This window comes from Eucyclogobius newberryi, unplaced genomic scaffold (assembly GCF_026437365.1).
Source record: "Eucyclogobius newberryi isolate DKJ021-1_F unplaced genomic scaffold, fEucNew1.0.hap1 SCAF_15, whole genome shotgun sequence".
Lineage (NCBI taxonomy): Eukaryota > Metazoa > Chordata > Actinopteri > Gobiiformes > Gobiidae > Eucyclogobius > Eucyclogobius newberryi.
In genome coordinates, this window is record NW_027315779.1 from 10,464,119 (window position 1) to 10,488,324 (window position 24,206).

Here is a 24,206-nt window from a genome sequence, read left to right on the forward strand (position 1 = left end):
GACGATAAATGTGTGTAACGAATCTGGACTTGCTTCTTGTTTTCCCGTACATGGTTTAAGTGGTTCAAAGATGAATCCTCACAAGTTTAAAAGAGACATTTTATTCCAAAAATAGTAAAGGCCGGCACCAGCAGGAGGCCGGTCCATGTTTAGCCCTGACTCTGGCACCAGCAGGAGCTTTAGTCCTGGTTTAGCCCTGGTTTAGTCCTGGTTTAGTCCTGGTTCAGACCTGGTTTAGTCCTGGTTTAGACCTCGTTCAGTCCTGGTTTAGTCCTGGTTTAGTCCTGGTTTAGTCCTGGTTTAGTCCTGGTTTAGACCTAGGTTAACCTGGTTTAGTCCTGGTTTAGCCCTGTTTCAGACTTGGTTTAGCCCTGGTTTAGCCTTGGTTTAGTCCTGATTGATTTATACCATCTCACAGAAATGTTTGATCTGTTAAGACATGATGATTCTAGATTTTGTTCGACTGGAATGAGGAAATAAAAGATCAGATGTTTTGGAGATAATGATAAACAGGTTGAGCGAGTCGTTTATTTAAATATGTCTTTCTCTGTTCTCTCTGTTGCCCCGCGTTACCTCCAGACGTGTGCAAAAGTCCAAATGATCAATATCAGGGCTGTAGGTCCTTCATTTAGTCGATTAATCGGTCGATGTTGTCTTTTTTATTATTATGGATTAAGGATTTATGTGGGACTGGAAAGAAGCACAAGCTTAAACTGCCTTTTTAACTTTTATATTCCTAGTTCTTTTCTGTATAAATAGTTGTTTTTGCACAAACTCGTTGGGCGACATATTGAGCTGCTTTTTTCCACACACATATCGGCTCTTAAAGGGGCGGTACCCTTTTTTCTCCTCCCATGTAATCAAGTAAATCTATTTTCCCAGTACAGATCTATTGCAAAACCATCTAATTGGGCGTGAAATGAGGCCTCACAGTGATTTCTCTGCGTCCCATGTGACTTAATTATGACATGAGTTTAAGAGTGAAGGCGAGGGGCGTGGCTTTTGATTTAGATGACGCCGGACGTTTCGAGACGTGAGCTCGGGGAACACCACTACGCCAGCTAAACGGGAGCGCGGGGATGAACGGTACGGATCCGAGCGCGATTCAAGGCGAGGTCACGCGCTAATCAACTTGCAGTTGGTTCTGTTGATGTATTTAAACCCGTTAGCCGTTAGCCGCTGTCTAACATGGTATATTCCCTCAAGTTTGTGAGCGGCTTTACAAAATGTAAGTTAAATATGACAAAAACAACCAGATTAAATACATTCCTTTACATTTAGGTCTATTTTTTGGGGCTATAATTTGAACAAAAATACTTAAATTTTGCATTTAAAATGGTCACGATTATTATTTCTTGGTTCTTACGATTATATTGTGACCTGAATAATCACGATGTCCCTAGTTTAGAACTTACTGTATGTGCCGAGGTCGATCTATTACAATTAGCACATAAAGTAAATGCTGTGGCGCGACGCTTTTCATTGATTAAAACTGTCTTTAATTCCATAATTCCATCAGTCCTTGTGTCTGAGCAGAAAGATCTTAGCTTTAGCTCCCATTTGTGTAGGTGGACATCTGCAGACAGTGAGAGTGGGCTTATACTGCCACTGTGGTTGTGAACATGGGTGTACCACAAGGGTGCTGCCTCGGTCCTTTATTGTTTAGTCCGTACACTTAGGACCATGCAGCAAAACATCCCATAAAACGGCTTGTTTCCATTTGCAGACGATGTTACGGTCACAGATGTGCTATCTGACAACAATGGACTGGTATGTAGAGAGGAAGTTAGCAACTTTATCAAACTTTTTACAAACTAAATCAGAAAGCAGCACACACGCCAGATAAATGACACATGCGTGGAAATGGTGGAAAGTTTCAGGTTCCATCCACATCTGCCAAACACTCCAAGAAATATGGGTTGTCCAAAAAACACTTATTCCCGTATTTTCCGGGTTATACGTCACACTTTTTTCATAGTTTTGGCCGGGGTGCGACTTATACTCCAGATCAACTTATGTGATGTTATTCGTTATTTTCACACTGGCAACTGCAAGAGGGCGCTCTAGGCTCTAAGCGACGCAGAAGAAGAATCAGCACTTCCTTTTCCTCTGGAGTTTGGGGAGTTGTTTAAAAGTGACACAGAGGAAGAAGAATTCAATGGATTTAGTGATTTGGGGTAATACTGATGCTTTGGTAAACTTTTAAGCATGTTCTTTATGCTATAGTTATCTGAATAACTGTTAATGTTACATTAACATACCAGACACTTACCACAGTTCTGTCTGTGCGTCATGCAGCTGAAGGTGTTAGCGTTAGCATACATACACCTATTCACCATGTTCTCTCATCTGTTATTATTTTAAACTGCATTTCAAGATTAAATGTCTGATCTTGGTCTTGGATTCCCCCAAAATTCCCCAAAAATGCGAAATATGTTTTTTTTCTTCTCTATTATGCATTTTTTGGCTGGTGCGACTTATACTCCAGAAAATATGGTAATTTCTATCGATGTACAATTGAAAGTGTGTCGATATGAAGTGTGTGGTTTGTAACAGTAAAAACTGCATCTGGGATTATTGGTCTTTCAAACGTTGTTAGACACAGATCTTGACAAAGGCATTAAACATAAACATGAAGCTCCGCCCTCTCTCCTGTCTGCTCCACGTCTTTTCTCGACATATTTGTTTGTTCTTGTTTGTCCTTTCCCACTTTGCATCGGATGCAAATGCACACCTCCGGAGCAGCCACTGAAATAGAACTTTTATTAGACTTTCATTTGTCACGTCAAGAATATTAGATTAATAAACGTGATTATTCAAGGCACAGTATAATCGTAAGAAGCCAAAAATAATAATCGGGACAATTTTAGAAGCACAATGATGTATTTTTTGTTCAAATAGGGCAGTGGTCCCTAAACTTTTTGACTCGAGGGCCACATTGGGTTCTAAAATTTGTGTGAACTAATTAATTACTATGAATTACACGCAAGATTTGACCTGTAACTTGTAACAAAGCAAACGAATGCAAGACTCAATGTACAAATTGTTTTCCAAATGCATTAAATAATGATTAATTTAATTACATTTCAGTTGAATAAACACAGACCTTCAATTTCAGTGGGAACAGTGTTGTTGATCTCCCTGTTTTGCCAGTGCATCAAAGTCTGGTGTAAGTTTTGTTGTGGCAATTCTCAGGATAGATCCTTTGGTGTTGGTCAGTGAAGCTGGATCTGTGACGGGCTTTGTTCATGTTCATGACACTGAATGTCTGCTCACATATGTAGGTCGAGCCAAACAAGACCAGCATCTTCTGTACGTCCTCCGGAGGTTTGGAAACGTGGTTTTGTTCAGTGAAGCATAGAAATCAAGACGGTGCTCCGCACATCAGGTTCTGTGCCAGGTGCGTAGGATAAGGGCGTACGTGACGCTGAACTGTAATGGGGAAAGAAATCACGCACACTGTCAAACTTGCAAAATAAAAGGCCTTCGTCTAGGCCTTCGTCAGGCATTAGGCCTTCGTCAGGCAAATGCCTGACGAAGGCCTAGACACCGAAACGTTGCCTCTTCACCATTAAACTTTTATTTTGCAAGTTTGACAGTGTGCATGATTTCTTTCCCCATTACTGTTCAGTGAAGCATAAAAGTCGTTAAGTTTAAGAGTGTTGGACCGTTTTTTTATTGGCCGTGGCTACAGAGCCGCGGCACGGTCAAATAGCCCAGCAGTTTCAGGAGCGGCGGCACGGCCATATAGCCTCATGGCTAACCCTAACCCTAACCCTGACCCTAACCCTGACCCTAACCCTGACCCTGACCCTGACCCTGACCCTAACCCGGTGCGGTCAAATAGCCTAGCAGTTTCGGCCGCGCGTCGTGGCTCTGTAGACACTCCCTTTTTTATTAGCATTTCTTCTACCCATAAATGATCTAGTAGTAACAGCATGGAATGATTAATATCCATAAATAAAAAATCTTAATGAATGTCACCAGAATATGCAAACATTTTGACTTTAATTTTACATTTCTGCACTTCTGTCCTTCTCACTTCTCCAGTGGTTGGACACTTTGTCCAGGTTGATGCTTCATTTGCTTCTTGCTGTGACTTTATGCAACTTTATCAACTGCTGCACCAAAATGTGCCACTTCAAGACCATTTCTGGATGATATTATTCAATAAACTAACAGATTCCGCACCTGTCATAAACCGCAGGTGCCCACATTGTAACATGTGATATTTACACATAAATAAACGCAGTAGTGATGCGTCTTTTGAACCGGGGGTCTCGTGGCGCACCGGGGCACCCGCGGTCTGCTTTAGTCCTGCTTTAAACCCGCTTTAGAACAAATCACAGCTGTCCCTTCTGTCCCCTTTGTCCTTGAAGACTCTGTGTGAGCTGATTTACCTGCGTCTTCACATCTGGATCATCTGCTCCTGGGCGCTTACTCATCGAGTGAGTGTTACGTTGTGACATGAGATATTTACACAGAAATATGGTCCAGATAATGATGCACATGTGTCTTTTGACTCGTGAGTCAGGTCTGGCCAAGAAAGTCTCATTTACATAATAGTGACACGCCAGTTGTCTATTGAACATGCCCGCACCCCGCGCTGCGCCTCGGGCCGCGGTCCGCTCTGCGCTGCGGGACTAATAAGACAAATTTCTCAGTGAATATGATTCTGATTGTAATAAAACACACAGCGTTTTGAAACTAAAAATGTAGAGAACACGACGAACACGACTCTAGTGGACAGTGCTTCTACTGTCCACTAGAGTCTTCTACTGTGTGTCAAACACTTGCGCTTCCTGCTTGATTGGCCCCGGTGGCCGTTTGTGGTGAATTTTATTTTCTGCGCGCCATAGATTTTCTTGTGCGCGCACCAAGTGCGAGCAGTGCTCAATTGCGCAGGCGCGCAGCTTAGAGGGAACGGTGCCATCTCTTGGGGAAATGTGGGCATTACAGGCGAAAGTTAAAATGAACGGCCAGCCGCACTATCGAGAGTTTGAATCCCTACTCCGACATTTGCTGCATGTCCTCCTTTCTCTCTCATCATTCCCCTTCCTTTCTTTCTCATTCCATCTACTGTCTAATAAAGCCTACGGCAAAAAAGAAATAAATTATATTTTAATATAACGGATGTGGCCCGCGGGCCGTAGTTTGGGGACCACTGAAATCGAGTAGATACCCTTTTTTATCTGGCTGTTTTTGTCTTTCAGAAAATGTTGTTTTGTAAAGCCAAACTGTTTAGTCTCATAACATTTGACATTGTGACTTTCATTGTATATATTTGCCTAGTACACAAGTTAAGGGGTAATCTAAAAGTATCTGTCCAATCCGCTGTAGAGCTTTGATGAGTTTTGTTATGATACAAGGCTACCCCAAATAACTTGTCTGTTTGCTGTAACCCGAGTCAAAAAAATTTAAGTGGGTCGGTCGGTAGGCAAATTCTTATTTTTTTTACTTTGAAGGCAAAAAAAAAGATCCAAATTTTGCCATTTTTTGACTCGGAGTGACCACCAGGGGTCAGGCTCCAACAGTCAATGACGGAAAACCTCTCTATCAACACGATCAGGAGACTAAATCTCACGATTATAAGACATTTCAATCGACCTTTTGTACGCCGCTATCCTTTATTTTGGTAGCGAAGGCGAGCGGGGGGAACATGCGGGGGACACGGGCGCCGCCATGTTTGTTGTGATGGTGCTACTGGGCGTGTGTCAATCCCAGAATGCATTGCGTAAAACACCCTGACAGAGCCTGGCATGTCCCATGGAGACTACAGTGGCTCTGACAGAGGCAAACTAACTTGTTGAAGGCAATTTGTCGTCATCAACCCGCGGTCTGTTTTGTTACAGACACATGTGGGGGACTGACTATGAAGACGCAAATGCGTTGCGCAGTGCTTTATTTTTGCTATAAGGATGAAAGATAGGATAACAAGCGTGAGAAAAATATTCAACACGGTGGTTTAGGGAAGTCTGGTCGGTGGGTCTGCAAAATAATTGAAAAATAAAAGAACTCAACGTTTTTTCAACGAAATGCTGATAAAAAAATTCTGTCAGCTAGTTTCACACCGGGTCGGTCGGGTTACGGCAAACAAACATATTATTTTGGTCAGGAGCTGAATAATATGGGACTGTTTGTGTGTGTCCCCCACCCCCGACACAGGAAGAACCCTGCACAGAAACGCTCACAATGTCCAGGAGATGGCGCTAAACAACGCACAGCACCCAAAGCCGCCGCGTGGCATAACGAGAGGTTCAAACGCGGCGTAGAGGCTCTGCAGAGAAGTCAAAGAAACAAGGCAAAATTGTTACCGTTTCCTCTACTTTTAGCCCCGAATTACGTTTTCTGAAAATATTTGAGATCAACGTCATTATTTAAAAGAATTATAATTTGGTGCGATGCGATTTATGGTTTGTGTTTGGGTCGAGATGTGCCCCGTGGTTCTGGTTCCGGTCGATAAATCGGCACGATCCGACGCCCGCATGGATGTTACAGCGACGAGGGCTCACTGTCGTCCAATTTTGACCCGTAACGCCATTGGGGAGATCGGCCCGACGTTAACCTTTTTGAAGATTGTTGATATTCTTGCTTGATTTTTAGTCTCGAAAGCGCATTTACGATGTTTGTCGCACGTCTGCGGACTTTTAACATTGAACAAACACGTTTATTTTTTTTTTACTGCTGACGTCGCCGCTCAGTAAAGTTTATATGAGTTCGGGCGAGGGTTGAGTCATATATCATACTGAGTGTCGTGAAAGCAAATGAGCTGCTCTGAATATCATTTGTGTATAATAAAACATGGAAATTAGCACTATAAAAAGAAAAAAAATGGCCTGACTTAGTTTTCAGCCTGTGTATTTGGATTTACATTTGGATTCTTCAGGTATTTCAAATAATAATACATGGAAAATAAATACACGTACACGTACATATAAACACGAGTTCAATGAATGGGGAGCGTGAGCCAAAGCCACGCCCACCCCGCATCCTTCATGTTAATCTACTGGTCAATCTCATGGATCCAGGAAGCCGTGAGTTGCGAGTTTTCTAAAGCTCTGACGTTATGACAAACTCGGAGTAATGTAAAGCGTAAGAATTGTCACATTTCATTTAATTGAAAAAAAGTGTAAAAATTGTCACATTTCTTTTAATTGAAAAAAAATACATAAGTGTTAAAATTGTGCCTTTTTTAAATAAATTGAATAAATGTTCCTTCTAAATATGTCAATTATATATATTTTTTGTCTTTCCGATTGCATTGTGGACTCAGGATTATTCCTTAACCCAGTGATCTTGACATCGCTGCTCTGATGAGATGTTTGCGAGGAATACACTTAAACGCCGGACGCGTAACGTCGACCGACATTCGCGACTAAAACGACTCACGTGAAGCTGCCGCACACGACGTTCGTTCGCTCACGTGGCCGCAGCGAGTGCCCGAGCGTCGTGTGTTTGTTGGAAGAGCGACGCGAGCGACCGCGATGACGACGGTGTGTTTGTGTTTTCCAGAGAAAGACTACGGCAGCCTGTGCGAGAAGCAGCCAATCGGACGCCTGCTCTTCAGACAGTTCTGCGAGACTCGCCCGGAGCTCAAGAGATGTGTCAAGTTCCTCGACGCCGTGGTGAGAACGACACTCGCGCCACCATGGCAACGATGTCCAATCACCATCCAGTGGGAAAGGGTTTTGGGCTGTAGTCTAGTAACATGAGCACAGAAAGTAGCATTCGGTTTATTGATAATCGTGATTCTTTATGTCACTATTCAATCGGAAGCACTGAAAAAGAATAATCGACAAATGGAGAAAAAAAATGACATTTGGACTTAATTTTTGAAATGGACAAATTTGATGAACTTTGGACAAATCGGGACTTAGAGAATTGGGACTGTTGGACTTGAGTTCTCTTACTTTGGCATCTCAGACAGATGTGGCCTTCAAGTGGTTTTAATTCAATCTATCGGCCAATCAATCTGGCCGTCTTTGTCACGTTGACTTTATTTTGTCATTCAGTTTAAAGCTCAGATGAGATTTCCCAGTGACAATTGTGAATAATCATTAAATTGTGATTTTTTTTTTCTCACAATAATCTTGACACTGACATTTGACACCATGACACAGAAGTTAAAGCAACTTTAAGAAGTACTGTAATAACAGTCCCAGGACCCGTGCCGGTGGTCTTCTCCGTCCGTCTGCGTTTCCTCGTGAATAATGAGCACTTTGCACTTTGACCCGGTCACCACAAAATGACCTCCTCTGTACCGTTTGTTCTAGACGCACACTTGTTTGGCCGTCCAGATTACAACCGCCTTTATGTCATTTAGACGTCATAAGTTATGCTTTTCTAGCCCTGTGTTTGTGGTGTTTTCAGGCAGATTACGAGGTGACTCCAGACCAGAAGAGGAGAGAGTGTGGAGAAGAGCTCATCCAGAAGTTCCTCAACCCCAAGGTGAAACGACTAAAACTGGCATTATAAAATCAAAATGTCAAAAAGAATACATAATTCTATTTAGTCAACTATGAATAATGCACTAATTTTACCCGGTTTGGACCCAGTTTAGACCCAGTTTAGACCCAGTTTAGACCCAGTTTAGACCCAGTTTGGACTCAGTTTAGACTCAGTTTAGACTCAGTTTAGACTCAGTTTAGACTCTAGTTTAGACTCAGTTTTAGACTGGTTTGGTTTTGACTTGGTTTGGTTTAGATCTGGTTTAGCCCTGGTTTAGACCTGGTTTAGACCCGTTTTAGACCCGGTTTAGACCTGGTTTAGACCTGGTTTAGCCCTGGTTTAGCCCGGTTTAGCCCTGCTTTAGACCCGGTTTAGACCCGGTTTAGACCCGGTTTAGACCCGGTTTAGACCCGGTTTAGACCTGGTCCTTTGTCTAACTCTTGGTCTGTGTGCCTCAGTCAGAAGAGGTGGTCTCGGAGCTGGAGGAGTCCTTGATGTCCCACTGCTCGGAACAACTTCAGGAAAACGCGTCCAAAGAACTATTCAAAGACTGCACCAAGTGAGGCCTCCTCTTTTCACACAATTGATACTGCAACTCTCCAGTAAAAGTAAAGTAAAAGTACTGCGCTAAAGGAACTCTCGCTTGACTAAAAACACATCCTTGCCACCGAGAAAAGGATTGAAGAGACTAAAACTGCAAAAACAAATATTCATACAGAAAAGTACTCGTGGACAATGCATTTGTACGTTACATGTTTGGAGTGAATCATGAGTTTAATCGAAATTTTCACAACGTCATCCGCTAACTCACTCCGTAGCTTCACATTCTTGCAGCTAATCCTAAGACGCCATCGACTGATTAATCGACTAAAAACGACTAAAGGATCATTGAACTTACACATTTTCACGGCCCAATTTGAGTCATAAAACGTCTTTTCACGGCTCATGTTCTGGATCTGTTTATTATTCTTATTATTTGATCGCTAAATTAGTTTGGGCTGATTTTCTTTGTCGTGGTCGAACTTCCGCTTCTCGAAATGGATTCAAATAAAACATTTATTGAGGTCATTTCTCACGAAACGGCGAAGCGTTTTACAGCGGGAAAATAACAGCACGACATCAAACAAACAAGAAACACGTACCACGGGTTATTTTGTGTTTTTATCACCAATGAAAAAAATGCATTTGAATTATGTCAACGTAATTTTTTAAACATCCAGTAAAAAATATGCATTAAATATGAAAATCTGTTAAAAGAAATGTAAAAATCTGTTGAAAATAATACAATGCTTTATATTCAGTTTTCCCGACCCTTAACTGTATTTCCCTCGCTCTCATTCCCGTTTTGCACCGTCTTTCCCGTCTAATAAAGCCTAAAAACATCTTAAAAATGGCAATTCGACTGTTTGGTTCTGCTATTTATGTAATTTTGCACATGTTTTTTAGCATTGTCATACATTTAAAGAAGGATTAAAAAGGTTTATTTTGGCACTGATGTTCAATCGTCATATTTATCTACCGTATTTTCTGGATTATAAGTCGCGTGGCAGATCATGTGGCGCCTTCAGACCTTTGCACTCTTCATTTAAACTACTCTTTGATCTCTTCTCTCGCTCTTCTGCCTGAATCGCCTCAGACTTCTGGGCAAAAGCAGATGCTGTTTGATGATTCGCACAGAAAAGTATCTCTATGTCTCCAGCTTGTGTCCTCATCGTCCTCATCGTCCCCAAACTCCGCCCACAACACGCTTCATGGGGACGATGAGGAGCGTGTTGTGGGCGGAGTTTGTGGACATGAGAGTCGGTCAAAGTGGAATCACGGGTCGAACGTTTAATCCGATTACGGCAGATGTGCTTGTTTTTGTGCTAAATCGTCTGAGCGGTTGATGTCGTTTGACTTTGCCGGCCGAGAATAGAGAATACATGATGTATCTGTGTCGTTATAACGGTTTGGTTTGCTCTTCTGGATTAAATATTGTCCTATTATTGTTTTTATTGGAATTAGAGATGATTAAGTGGGCAGCGGCAGAGGGGGAGGAGGCATGGGGTGAGTGAGCTGGAGTTTCCCGTGTTGTCAGGGCACTTCAGGTTGTAGAGGTAGATCCAGAGCTTCTGTTGATGCCTTGACCCTTCTTTCTGATGCCTTGACTCTTGAACTTCAGAAAGCAACAGTTTGTGCTTTGTGCTGCCCTTCTTCATTGCTGCCACAGTGACTGTAGCATGAGCCTCCAGTGAACACAGCGCCCCCTGTGTCCTTTATCAGCAGCTTTTGGTTTAATTTTGGCTCCAAATAAGAGCTCATTTCCTCATGTTTTTGTTTCATTACAGCCTGTTCCATCACGTGACACTGTCTGTGCCGTGTCTGTGCCGTGTCTCTGCTGTGTCTGTGCCGTGTCTGTGTCTCTGCCGTTACTGTGTGTCTGCCTTGTCTCTGCTGTGTCTCTGCCATGTCTGTGCCGTGTCTGTGCCGTGTCTCTGCTCTGTCTGTGCCATGTCTGTGTCTGTCTCTCTGCCGTTACTGTGTCTGTGCCGTGTCTGTGCCGTGTCTCTGCTCTGTCTGTGCCATGTCTGTGTCTGTCTCTCTGCCGTTACTGTGTCTCTGCCGTGTCTGTGCCGTGTCTCTGCTCTGTCTGTGCCATGTCTGTGTCTGTCTCTCTGCCGTTACTGTGTCTCTGCCGTGTCTGTGCCGTGTCTGTGCCGTGTCTCTGCTCTGTCTGTGCCATGTCTGTGTCTGTCTCTCTGCCGTTACTGTGTCTCTGCCGTGTCTCTGCCGTGTCTCTGCCGTGTCTCTGCCGTGTCTCTGCCATGTCTGTGCCGTGTCTGTGATGATTTCGTCAACCCCTGATTTTCTCGTTGCTTCTCGTTTTGTCCGTTTCAGACTGATCCATGACTTCCTGTCCATGGCGCCGTTCGCAGATTATCTCGACAGCATGTTCTTCAACCGCTTCCTGCAGTGGAAGTGGCTCGAGAGGTTTGTCCTGGACTTACCCTTTAAAGCACTCTAAGCTCACCCTTTCACCTTTAAAGCACTCTAAACTCACCCTTTAAAGCACTCTAAGCTCACCCTTTCACCTTTAAAGCACTCTAAACTCACCCTTTAAAGGTGCCACAACATGCTTTTTTTCACGTTTCGTAGTCTATCCTAAGTGTATAATTGATGATAATAATAAGAGTTGTGCAACACCCTTAACATAATAGTTAAGAAATATCACCCAGACCCCCTCACCAACCCGGAAATGCAGACGGCTTGGTTTGATATTCGCCCCCGCCCTTGTGAAGAGCGATCTGGCTCCCCCGCCCAACCCGTGACGTAGTCTCAGAGAGCGCGTGTGTGCCCCGCCCACCCGTGACGTAGCCCCACAGCTGTCTGCTCCGCGCTGCGCCGCTCCTGCTGCGCGAGTGAGTGAGAAACAATAGAACTTCAGATCAACACTACTTTGAGCCTAAATAAATCTGGTGTTTATTCTACAGCGTGCGCAGAACAGATAGATCTATCTATATATATATATATATATATGTATATATATATAGATCTATATATATAGATCTATATATATATATATATATATATATATATATATATATAGATCTATAGATATATATCTATATCTATAGATATAGATATAGATATAGACATGTTTTTTTTTTTTCATATATCAGCATATACAACAATGTGTGCCTCAAACAATATTATCCCTTTTTTAACATACCTATGGTGCATCTTAAGTTCAGTCTTTTAGGTTTGACCACCACTCTCCCTGATCTAGTTTTAACATCAGTGTTCACAGATGAAACAGGAGTTACACTAGGAACATCAGATTTTTCCTGCACTACAGGCAAATCAAATTTTTCCTGCACTGGTGACTGTAAAGGAATCAAATGCATGCGATTACGCCTCACTGTTCCCTGTGGTAAATCCACTGTGTAAGATCTTGGTGTAGAGACTCTGCACCACAGTGCCTGTTTTTTTGCATCAGTCACCCACACTTGTTGTCGTGGTGATAACATACATGAAGGCTTTGCACGGTGACGCCTGTTAAAGTTTGTACTATCCAACATCCTCTTCTCCCTTTCCTTTTGAGCAAGTGTAGCACTGTCTGGCAACATAGGAATCAACTGCGAAGGAAGTGTTGGTACAGTTGTTCGCAGACGTCGGCCCATCAGAAGTTCTGCAGGGCTTTATCCGTTTTGAAGAGGTGTAGCTCTGTAAGCAAGTAGAGCTAAATAAGGATCCGCAGTTTTTTTCAAAAGATTTTTCACAGTCTGTACAGCACGTTCCGCCTCCCCATTACTTTGTGGATACCTGGGGCTGCTTGTGGCATGTTTAAATCCGTAAGATGCTGCGAAGTCTGCAAAAGTTTGTCCGGAAAACTGTGGCCCATTGTCCGACATTAGGACCTTGGGAATGCCGTGACGAGCAAAGAATGATTTCAGATGGTTTATAACATCATTAGATTTTGTTTTGTTTAAGAGCGCAATCTCCACAAATCTAGATAGATAGTCCACAGCAAGAAGGTAAGTTTTTCCTCCCAGCTCAAAAAGATCTGTTCCCACTCTTTGCCACGGGCGGTCGGGACATTCAGTTTGCATAAGCGGCTCACTATGGTTGTGTCTTTCTTGTATGCATGCCCTGCATTTGAGCACCATTTCCAGTACTTTATGGCTCAATCCAGGCCACCATACAGTTTGGCGTGCACGAGCTTTACATTTCACAACACCTTGATGTCCTTGTCCATGTCCATGTAATTTTAGCAACACATCATTACGCATAGCTGAAGCAATAACAAGTCGTGAACCGTTTAACAACAACCCATCTTTTACTGTGAGTGTGGCTCGGTCTGACCAGTCATTTTTCAATAAAGGTTCTTGTTTAGCATGGTCTGGCCAACCTTGGGTGCACATGTCCATTACACGAACACACACACTGTCACTTTTCAATTGTTTTCTCAGTGTCGGCATATATGATGAACTGACAACTTTGCAAAAATGCTGTCCACATATATGTCTGTGTTCTCCATTAGTTCTTTGTCATGATTGAGTCATTTGAGTTTTCAATGGTGAGCGGGACAACGTGTCTGCTGTCCAAAGTGATTTACCTGGAGCGTACTGAACATTATACATGTAGCGCATTAGTCTCATTCTGAATCGCTGGATTCTGGGTGGTAGAAGATCCAGAGCTTGTCCCCCCAGTAAAGAAACGAGAGGTTTGTGATCCGTTTCAAGACAAAAATGTTTGCCAATCAGGAAATCCCAGAATCGCTCACATGCCCATGTAGAAGCCAATGCCTCCTTCTCCACTTGAGCATAACGTTGTTCTGTAGGAGACAGTGACCTTGACGCATAAGCCACTGGCCGCCATCCTTCCTCCCACAGCTGCAAGAGAACACCTCCCAGACCATACGATGATGCATCTGCTGATACTTTAGTGTCTCTGTTGGGGTCGTACATCGCAAGCACCGGAGGTGAAATTAAAGCATCTTTTAATGTTTTGAAAGCTCTGTCTTGGTCTGGGCCCCAGTACCAAGCATTCTTCTTAGACAAAAGATCTCTTAAAGCTTTATCCTTTTCTGCCAAATGGGGGATGAATTTGCCCACTTGGTTTACCATGCCCAGAAAACTGCGTAGCTCTGACACATTAGTAGGGACTGTCATCTCTGAGATTGACTCAGTTTTTGCTGGATCTGGGCTGATACCGCTGTCAGCGATGATGTGACCTAAAAAGGTAACTTTCCTCTGCGAAAGATCACATTTCTCAACATTCAAAGTTAAGCCTGCTGTTACAAGTCTCTGCAGTGTGGCATGTAGACGGGCGTCGTGCTCCTCTTGATTACATCCCCACACCAACACATCGTCAATGTGACACACCACCCATTCAAGTCCTTCAATGACCTCGGCCATTGTGCGCTGAAAGTGCTCGGGCGCTGAGTTGATGCCGAAGGGTAGGCGATTAAAGTGGAACCGCCCGAAGGGTGTGATGAACGTGGTCAGTTTAGCTGATTCATCTGCTAAGGGAATCTGCCAGAAACTCATGTTAGCGTCCAGTTTGCTAAACACTTTGGCCCCTGCAAGCATTCAGAGGGTTTGATCCACTGCAGGCAGCACATATTTTTCCCTGCACACATATTCATTTAGTCCTGTAAAGTCCACACAGTCTCAGTTTAGGACTATTCTTCTTTGGAACAACGACAATGCCGGCGCACCAGTCCTTGGTTCCTCTACTCGAGAAATGACACCAAGCGCTTCCATTCTCTGGAGTTCCTCTTTAACTTTTCCCATTAAAGGCAGCGGAATCCTTCTTGGGGCTTTTAGAGAGAACGGCACAGCGTTAGGTTTGAGCTTAATGTGATATGCGTGCTGTACTTCGCCTAATCCTTTGCAAAGTTTGGGCTATGTTGCTTTAAGAATGTCTATTGAAACTGTGTCAACTCGCACTAGTAGTCCAAGAGCTGTGATGGCAGGCAGGCCTAAAAGTGGAGTACCAAGATTTTTCACAACATAGACCTTCTCTGTAGTTTGCTTTGCTCCATAGTTGAGCTGTAACTCTGTAAATCCCGCAACGTCAAGTGGTGTCCTACCAGGACCCAATAAAGGTTTTTCTGGCTTGCGGAGAATTGGTCTTTTCACATTAGCAAATATTTTGTTTAGGTTGGAGTCACTTGTATATTAGCCGTCCATGCCTGGCTGTTGGTGGACACTGAGCCAAGAAAGAAGCCTTGCTCCTCTTCCTCCTCAATCCTTTGTACAGTCTTACTTTGTCTGCAAACACGCTGGTAGTGACCTTTTCTTCCACATGAATGACATTTTGCATCATTGGTTGGGCACTCGTGTTTTGGATGTGGAGAACCTCCGCACTTGTAGCAGTTATTACTTTGTCTTTTGCTGTACTGTTGTTGGTTTGTTTTAATCACTTTGTTCTTAAACTTGTTGAACTTTGGCTTGTCATACCTTTTGACCACTCTGTCCACTGAGCTGGCATTCATTTGCATCATGGTTGCTACACTTCTCAAAGCAGACTGTTGTTTTTTGATCTCCTCAGACTGCCTGGCCATATTAATGGCTATTTAAAAGTCCTATGCATGCGTCCTATGCATGCGTCCTATGCATGCGTTCGGACAGTCTTGTGTCGGCCAAGCAAGCCCACTACTATTCTGTCCCGTATTAATTCGTTGTGGAGCGGTTCGTAGTTGCAGTGCTCCGCTAATGCATGTAAGGCAGTGGTGAACGCATCAACAGTCTCATTTGGCTCTTGTTTGCGCATATTAAACCGTGCGCGCTTGTAGACCACATTTTTCTTGACAATGAAAAAGTTGTGAAAGCCGTCTCGGACTTTATCATACTCCCGCTGATCTGCGTCACTTACGTTTTAGTCCTCTCGCTTCATCTCCCATGCAGTATATTAGAGTGTTCACATGGTTCTCCTCTATACTCACAGATAAATTACTCGCTTGGCGAAATCTTTCGAAGCGACGGACCCATTTTGTCCATTCGTGTGGTTTTGAGAAATCAAAGGGCTCCGGTGGTTGGATGCTGAACGTTGCGCTGGGAGTGTTAGCCACCGCGCTAACTCCTGCCCTCGGCTGGTCGTTTCCATCATTGTCCGACATTTTCGCCACACATTTCCCTCTTCTTCACGTCTAACGCTTGACACTTTTACTTTTTGGTTGTTATAAGCAGCCTCGTGCTTCACATGACGTCACTTTAAACAATCCTGTCAGTATAAAACACTATCAGAATACACCACAAGAATGACTTTTATTTTTCATTAATAATAAAGTCTGTGAAAAGGTCCAACTTTGATATAAAAGTCCATTTAAACTGAGAACAGAATTGACACCTTTAAAATCAGGCGATGAAAAGTGACAGAGCACCTTTAATGTTGATTCATAGCATTAAAGGCGGTATGGACGATTTTTCGGCGATTTGAGAATGCAGGCGGAAGTGCGCATGCGCACCCCCCTGTGCGGACCGATACAACACACACGTGCGTTTGTTTATTAGCGCAACAGAGCGCATCGCTCGTCTCCCGTAGATTTCTGTCCACTTCTGCGTCAGCTCGAACTGTCTTTCTCCGTCTTCATTTTGCCCCGTACATTGAGGGAACTATATTATGATAGATCCATGCGCTTAGGCACGCGGAAATGTGGGGACGTGCCTGACGCGGCTGTAGGTGCGTTTTATGATCTATACGTGGCAGGACAAATGATTTATCCACGCCACGAGGAAATATGATAAAAAATTTGTTGAAAAAGATCGTCCATACCACCTTTAAACATTGTAGCTCTATAAGATATGACAATAACAAATATGTCCATTTCCCCTCAGACAACCAGTGACAAAGAGCACATTCCGACAGTACAGAGTTCTGGGCAAAGGAGGCTTCGGTGAGGTGAGTATCTCAAATACTTTTACTACAAAGAGCCATTTGTGAGGTTTTCCTGAGGCAGAACAAAGTGTTTATATAAGAGTATTTATTTATGTAGTAAAACGTCTGGTGTAAGTCACAAGATGAAACCATCAATCTGAACGCCCATGTTTAGAAGTCCATAAATCTGTGCGCAGGGTTAGCCCCTCGGGCCGAGCTAACATTAGCGCGTCCGGCTGAGCTAACGTTAGCGCGTCCGGCTGAGCTAACGTTAGCGCGTCGGGCCGAGCTAAGGTTAGCGCGTCCGGCCGAGCTTCTTTTCTCTGCTTTGCCTATAAACCTCATAGATGCGGTGTAATAGTGTAATAATAGTGTCATTAAACACCCTCATATAAGTATATAAGGCCTTAGTTATTTTATTACTTGGTTTACGGATCTGCCGCACTTATAAAAAAAATATATAAAATTATCTTTTTTTTTTTAATAAAGTTCCGCCGACAACGCAAAATAGCATTAAATTAAATGTAAAAAGCTGTATTAAGTCAAAAGATAAGATCGCGTGAAGCAATTTATGGCCAAACTCCTACGGAAGTCTGTGACGGAGCTTGTCCGAGCAGCTCTGTCCCTGCGCGCGCGGGGAGAGCATGCGCGCCCATCTCCCTGTCTGCTGCGCGCTTTTATATCGCATATACACATTTTAAACCCGTTTACCACATTTTCTTCAGCGCGTTTTGCCGTGACTGGGTGGGTGGGGGAGGGTGCACACTTAAGCGTCAGTTCTGTCTGTCCGTCTAAAACACGCTAAATCTACAGTTACACGCTCCTGCGCGCGCGTCTCCCCTCTCTCTCCTCCCGTGGTGCGTTTTGGGCAAACCCGGAAGAAAACATCTTTTGAAATTGAAATTATATTTATATTTCGTCCGCCTGTGCAATATATTTCAGTAAAAAATCCGTAAACCAAGTTATAAAATAACTGCGGCCTTAGTATAAATATAAATATAAGTCGCACCCCGGCCAAAACTATGAAAAAAGGTGCAACTTATAGTCCGGTAAATACGGTAATCGTCACTAAACAGAGAGCCTGCTCTCTGAAGCTGAACCCATCCTACTTTTCTCTGACCTGGATTCTCGTCTCTGATTGGTCACTGACCCACTCATCCAGCATCACAACACGGAAAAAATGTCTTGCCACCTGCGGTTAGTGCGGCTCGTTTACCTCTCTTTCTGTGGCGTCACTTCCTGTTCGTGTGTGACATCACTTCCTGTCTGTGTCCAGGTGTGTGCGTGTCAGGTGCGTGCCACGGGTAAAATGTACGCCTGTAAAAAGCTGGAAAAGAGGAGGATAAAGAAGAGAAAAGGAGAAGCCATGGCCCTGAACGAGAAGCAAATCCTGGAGAAAGTCAACAGCCGCTTTGTGGTACGCGACAGAGGTCAAAGGTCAATGACTATGACTATGACTATGGTCCAGCGTATCTCCTTAAACCTGTGTGTTCTCAGGTGAGCCTGGCATACGCGTACGAGACCAAAGACGCCCTGTGCCTGGTGCTGACGCTGATGAACGGAGGAGACCTCAAGTTCCACATTTACCACATGGGGGAGGCCGGATTCGACCAGGAGAGGGCAGTGTTCTACGCCGCTGAGATCTGCTGCGGGCTCCAGGATCTGCACCAGGAGCGCATCGCCTACAGGTCAGCGGGCAGGGGGCAGAGGGAATAGGGCAGAGGGCAGAGAGAAGAGGGCAGAGAGAAGAGGGCAGAGGGAAGAGGCCAGAGGGAAGAGGGCAGAGAGAAGAGGGCAGAGGGAAGAGGGCAGAGAGAAGAGGGCAGAGAGAAGAGGGCAGAGAGAAGAGGGCAGAGACAAGAGGGCAGAGAGAAGAGGGCAGAGAGAAGAGGGCAGAGGGAAGAGGGCAGAGAGAAGAGGGCAGAGAGAAGAGGGCAGAGGGAAGAGGGCAGAGGGAAGAGGGCAGAGGGAAGAGGGCAGAGGGAAGAGGGAAGAGGGCAGAGGGAAGAGGGCAGAGAGAAGAGGGCAGAGGGAAGAGGGAAGAGGGCAGAGGGAAGAGGGCAGAGGGAAGAGGGCAGAGGGAAGAGGGCAGAGGGAAGAGGGCAGAGAGAAGAGAGAAGAGGGCAGGGAGAAGAGAGAAGGGGGCAGGGAGAAGAGGGAAGAGGGCAGGGGGCAGGGAGAAGAGTGAAAAGGGAAGAGAGAAAAGGGCAGGGAGAAGAGGGCAGGGGACAGAAGGCAGGGGACAGAGGGCAGGGGGCAGAGGGCAGGGGGCAGAGAGAAGAGGGTAGAGGGAAGAGAGAAGAGGGAAGAGAGAAGAGGGCAGAGAGAAGAGAAGAGGGCTGGGGGCAGGGAGAAGAGGGCAGGGGACAGAGGGCAGGGAGAAGAGTGAAGAGAGAAGAGTGAAGAGAGAAGAGGGAAGAGAGAAGAGGGAAGAGAGAAAAGGGAAGAGAGAAAAGGGAAGAGAGAAGAGGGCAGAGAAAAGAGGGTGAAGAGGGCGGGGCGAAGAGGGAGGAGGATTGTTGGATACAAAGTGGATTCGGTCTGTCTTGACGTCGTCAGTCGCCACATTTACTCCTTTATTTGGTCGTTCATGTTTTGAACAAGTCTTAATGTAATAAATAATATACAAATAAAATAATATATTTTCATGCTGCGTCTTTTCTTTTCACAGGGATTTAAAACCAGAGAACATCCTGCTGGACGATCATGGTGCGTTAGAACCTCTTTCCTGCTCTAAAGCTCTATGTTTAATGCTTTAACCTTCAATTTACATAAACCACACCCTGAGGCGTCGCCCTTTTCACAACACGCCCTTCTTCCATTTGCCTTAAAATGCAGATCTACAATGTAAATACATCACCAGAGGAAACGTGTTGATAAAAGTCTAAACTAAACCACTGTAATATTTAAAACTGTAGTATTAAGTTCTTTTACGATGCATTCATGTTTTCTGCCAGCAGAGGGGGGCAGAGAGCTGATTATTGGCTCGTGATTATTCAAGTCACATTATAATCCTAAGAACTAAAACATAATAATCCTGAGCATTTAAGAAGCAAAATTAAGTTTTTTTTTTTTTTTTTTTTTTTTTTTTTAAATAGACCTAGAGGTTTTGTCACATTTAACTTGATCTTATCGTTCAGAAAGTTCAGTGAATGTCAGACCACGAGAACGAAAGAATGGCGGGACGTCCTTCTCGACGGCGGGGGGACGTCCTTCTCGACGGCGGGGGGGACGTCCTTCTCGACGGCGGGGGGACGTCCTTCTCGACGGCGAGGGGACGACCTTCTCGAGGGCGGGAGGATGTCCTTCTCGATTCGCGGGATGTCCTTCTCGATTCGCGGGACATCCTCCTCGATGGCGGGACGTCCTCCTCGATGGCGGGACGTCCTCCTCGATGGCGGGACGTCCTTCTCGACGGCGGCGGGACGTCCTTCTCGACGGTGGGGGGACGTCCTTCTCGACGGCGGGGGGACGTCCTTCTCGACGGCGGGGGGACGTCCTTTTCGACGGCGGGGGGACGTCCTTTTCGACGGCGGGGGGACGTCCTTCTCGACGGCGGGGGGACGTCCTCGATTCGAGGGGACGTCCCTCTAGATCCGCGGGATGTCCTTCTCGATTCGAGGGGACGTCCTCCTCGACGGCGGGACGTCCTCCTCGACGGCGGGACGTCCTTCTCGACGGCGGTGGGACGACCTTCTCGACGGCGGGGGACGTCCTTCTCGACGGCGGGGGCACGTCCTTCTCGACGGTGGGGGGACGTCCTTCTCGATTCGCGGGACGTCCTTCTCGATTCGCGGGACGTCCTCCTCGATGGCGGAACGTCCTTCTCGATCGCGGCACGTCCTTCTCGATCGCGGGACGTCCTTGTCGATCGCGGGACGTCCTTGTCGATTCCGGGACGTCCTTCTCGATGGAGGAACGTCCCTCTCGATGGCGGGACGTCCTTCTCGAGCAGATGTCTTCTTCCTCCAGGTCACATCCGCATCTCGGACCTGGGCCTGGCAGTGCACGTTCCCGAAGGCGAGTCGATCAAGGGCCGCGTGGGGACCGTGGGATACATGGGTGAGTCGCGCCCCTCTAACGCCCTTTCACCCACAGCATTCGGGTCATACCGCCGCCGCAGAAGAGCCGGTAACGACATTTGGCAAACGGGATCGCCAACGGAACGGTAAAACAGAACGTCATCGAGTCTGAAGAACGTGAACCCATCGTGTTTTCTCTGGACTCTTAGCGCTAACGACCTTTTTATGACAAAGACAGCAACATAATTAAATCAAAATGCACGGACGCGATGAAGATTTGGATTTGGAGAGATGGATTTGGATTTGGAGAGATGGATTCGGAGAGATGGATGACAAACTGCTCCGGTGGTTAAGAACTGGATCACGACTGACAAAAAGAACCAAAAACAGATCAATTCCAATAAACAACGGACAAAATGCGACTTATTTTGAAGGTTCTGCTTCAACCTCTCGTTTCTTTAATTATTTTCTAATTTTATTCTTTTATTCATCCCGAGTTCCTGTCTTTTACCCATTTTATTCCCCCCCCCCCGTTTTTGACTTTTGTATGTTTTTTTCACGTTTGTCATTGTTATTTTATGTTTAAAACATTTAAAATAACAAAACAAAACATATACAAACTTAAAACTCAATGAATGAATTAATCAAATTAAATAAAAAAACACTATTCTCTAGAAGCCTTCAGTCAATATTTCAGTCTATATTTGGTTAAAGAAATACCGTATTTTCCGGACTATAAGTCGCACCAGCCAAAAAATGCATAATAGAGATGAGAAAACATATAAGTCGCACTGGAGGATGAGTCACATTTTCGGGGAAATTTACTAAATCCATTGAATTCTTGAATTCTTTTTCCTCTGTGTCACTTCTAAACAACTCCACAAACTTCGGAGCTAGAGGAAGTGCCGAATATAAGTATAAGTCGCACCCCGGCCAAAACTATGTAAAAAGGTGCGACTTATAGTCCAGAAAATACGGTATATTTCAAAGGCTGTGGCTACAGAGCCGCGGCGCGGTCAAATAGCCCAGCAGTTTCAGGAGCCGCGGCTCTGTAGACACTCCCTATTTCAAAAGTCTTATTGTTTTGACGTCGACTTCTAAAATAATGGTGTTCATCATGAGTTTGGATCTGTGGCGATGTTTTGAGCGCTTTAATGAAAAGCGCGCCCTCCGTCTGCAGCGCCGGAGGTGGTGGAGAACGAGCGCTACACGTTCAGCCCGGACTGGTGGGCCCTGGGCTGCCTCGTGTACGAGATGATCGAGGGCCAGTCCCCGTTCCAGCAGCGCAAGAAGAAGATCAAGCGCGAGGAGGTGGAGCGCCTGGTGCGGGAGGCGGAGGAGGAGTACTCCGCCAAGTTCTCCGAGGACGCCAAGAGCATCTGCAAACAGGTCCGAGCGCATCGCCACCGTTCAGCACTGCCGACCGCGTTCAGCGCTAGCGTAAAAGTCGGACGATGGCAACTAAACGTACATATTTAGGCCCGACCCGTCTCATACTCAAGCTGAAAGATTCACCCGCGTCCGCCCTCTCCACGTCTGGCTCTGCTACTGCGCTCGTGAGAGAGAGAGCTTCCTGTTAGAGCGCCCCTAGAGGCTGTTAGCTCATACGTTAGCCACATGCTAATAGAGAGGCTGTTAGTTCATACGTTAGCCACATGCTAATAGAGAGGCTGTTAGCTCATACGTTAGCCACATGCTAATAGAGAGGCTGTTAGCTCATACGTTAGCCACATGCTAATAGAGAGGCCGTTAGCTCATACGTTAGCCACATGCTAATAGAGAGGCTGTTCGCTCATACGTTAGCCACATGCTAATAGAGAGGCTATTAGCTCATACGTTAGCCGCATGCTAATAGAGGCCGCGGGGTTCAAAGCGGCTCAGTCCGACTTTTATGGCACGCGGGTTTTGGCATTCTCACTGGTCCAAACCTCTGTGGCGTCTCCTCAGCTCTTGGCCAAAGATCCCGCTCAGCGCCTCGGCTGTCTCGGGGGTGGGGCCTCGGAGGTCAAAGGTCACCCGCTCTTCAAATCCATGAACTTCAAGCGTCTGGAGGCCGGGATGCTGGAGGCGCCGTTCACACCAGACGTAAGTCGCTTTTTCTCCTGCTCAGGAAACATGAGTAGTAAACCAGGACCAGGATCAGGATCGGGACCGGGATCAGGACCTTTTAGACCGGGACCTTTTAGACCGGGACCTTTTAGACCGGGACCTTTCAGACCGGGACCTTTAAGACCGGGACCTGGACCGGAACCTTTTAGACCGGAACCTTTTAGACCGGGACCTTTTAGACCGGGACCTTTGAAACCGGGACCTGGACCTAGACCGGGACCAGGTCAGGACTGAGACTGAACCAGGACTAAGGGTTTTTCAATCATTACACGCACAATAGGCTCCTCCCTCTACATACATGTACAATAGGCTCCTCCCTCTACAAACATGCACAATAGGCTCCTCCCACTACTAACATGTACAGTAAGGTCATTGTACATTGTCCCTGTTTCAATAAATAAATACATGAATAAAAAGACACTAGTAGAAGTTTATATGAAAATTTACTTATTTTGTTAGTTTTTATCAGAAACTCATTTGTGGTTTGATTTTCTGCCTCAGCCTCAGGCCATTTACTGTAAGGACGTTCTGGACATCGAACAGTTTTCCACTGTCAAAGGAGTCGAGATTGAAGAACAAGACGAGTCTTTCTACAATAATGTGTCCACAGGATGTGTATCCATCCCCTGGCAAAACGAGGTGAGACATCCACACATTTACAGCTGAAACGTTTCCAACAAACATCTGCACGTCTACAGCTGAAACGTCTCCAACAAACATCCACACGTTTACAGCTGAAATGCCTCCAACAAACATCCACACGTTTAGAGCTGAAACGTCTCCAAACAAACATCCACACGTTTACAGCTGAAACGTCTCCTACAAACATCCACACGTTTACAGCTGAAACGTCTCCAACAAACATCCACACGTTTACAGCTGAAATGTCTCCAACAAACATCCACACGTTTACAGCTGAAACGTCTCCAACAAACATCCACACGTTTATAGCTGAAATGCCTCCAACAAACATCCACACGTTTAGAGCTGAAACGTCTCCAAACAAACATCCACACGTTTACAGCTGAAACGTCTCCTACAAACATCCACACGTTTACAGCTGAAACGTCTCCAACAAACGTCCACACGTTTACAGCTGAAACGCCTCCAACAAACATCCACACGTTTACAGCTGAAATGTCTCCAACAAACATCCACACGTTTACAGCTGAAACGTCTCCAACAAACATCCACACGTTTACAGCTGAAACGCCTCCAACAAACATCCACACGTTTACAGCTGAAATGCCTCCAACAAACATCCAC

General features: G+C 45.3%; 1 protein-coding gene across 1 annotated transcript in view; it reads left to right on the forward strand.

The window, feature by feature from the left end:
* grk6 (G protein-coupled receptor kinase 6) overlaps positions 1–24,206 on the forward strand; it is a 53,456-nt gene that overhangs the window by 26,106 nt on the left and 3,144 nt on the right. The window contains exons 3-14 of the mRNA XM_072445999.1: positions 7,513–7,625; positions 8,371–8,448; positions 8,907–9,007; positions 11,326–11,418; positions 16,770–16,833; positions 18,086–18,226; positions 18,307–18,497; positions 19,481–19,518; positions 20,782–20,871; positions 22,012–22,220; positions 22,779–22,916; positions 23,442–23,579. Of these exons, the coding sequence (XP_072302100.1) occupies positions 7,513–7,625; positions 8,371–8,448; positions 8,907–9,007; positions 11,326–11,418; positions 16,770–16,833; positions 18,086–18,226; positions 18,307–18,497; positions 19,481–19,518; positions 20,782–20,871; positions 22,012–22,220; positions 22,779–22,916; positions 23,442–23,579 (1,394 nt within the window). The remainder of the gene's footprint in view (positions 1–7,512; positions 7,626–8,370; positions 8,449–8,906; positions 9,008–11,325; positions 11,419–16,769; positions 16,834–18,085; positions 18,227–18,306; positions 18,498–19,480; positions 19,519–20,781; positions 20,872–22,011; positions 22,221–22,778; positions 22,917–23,441; positions 23,580–24,206) is intronic.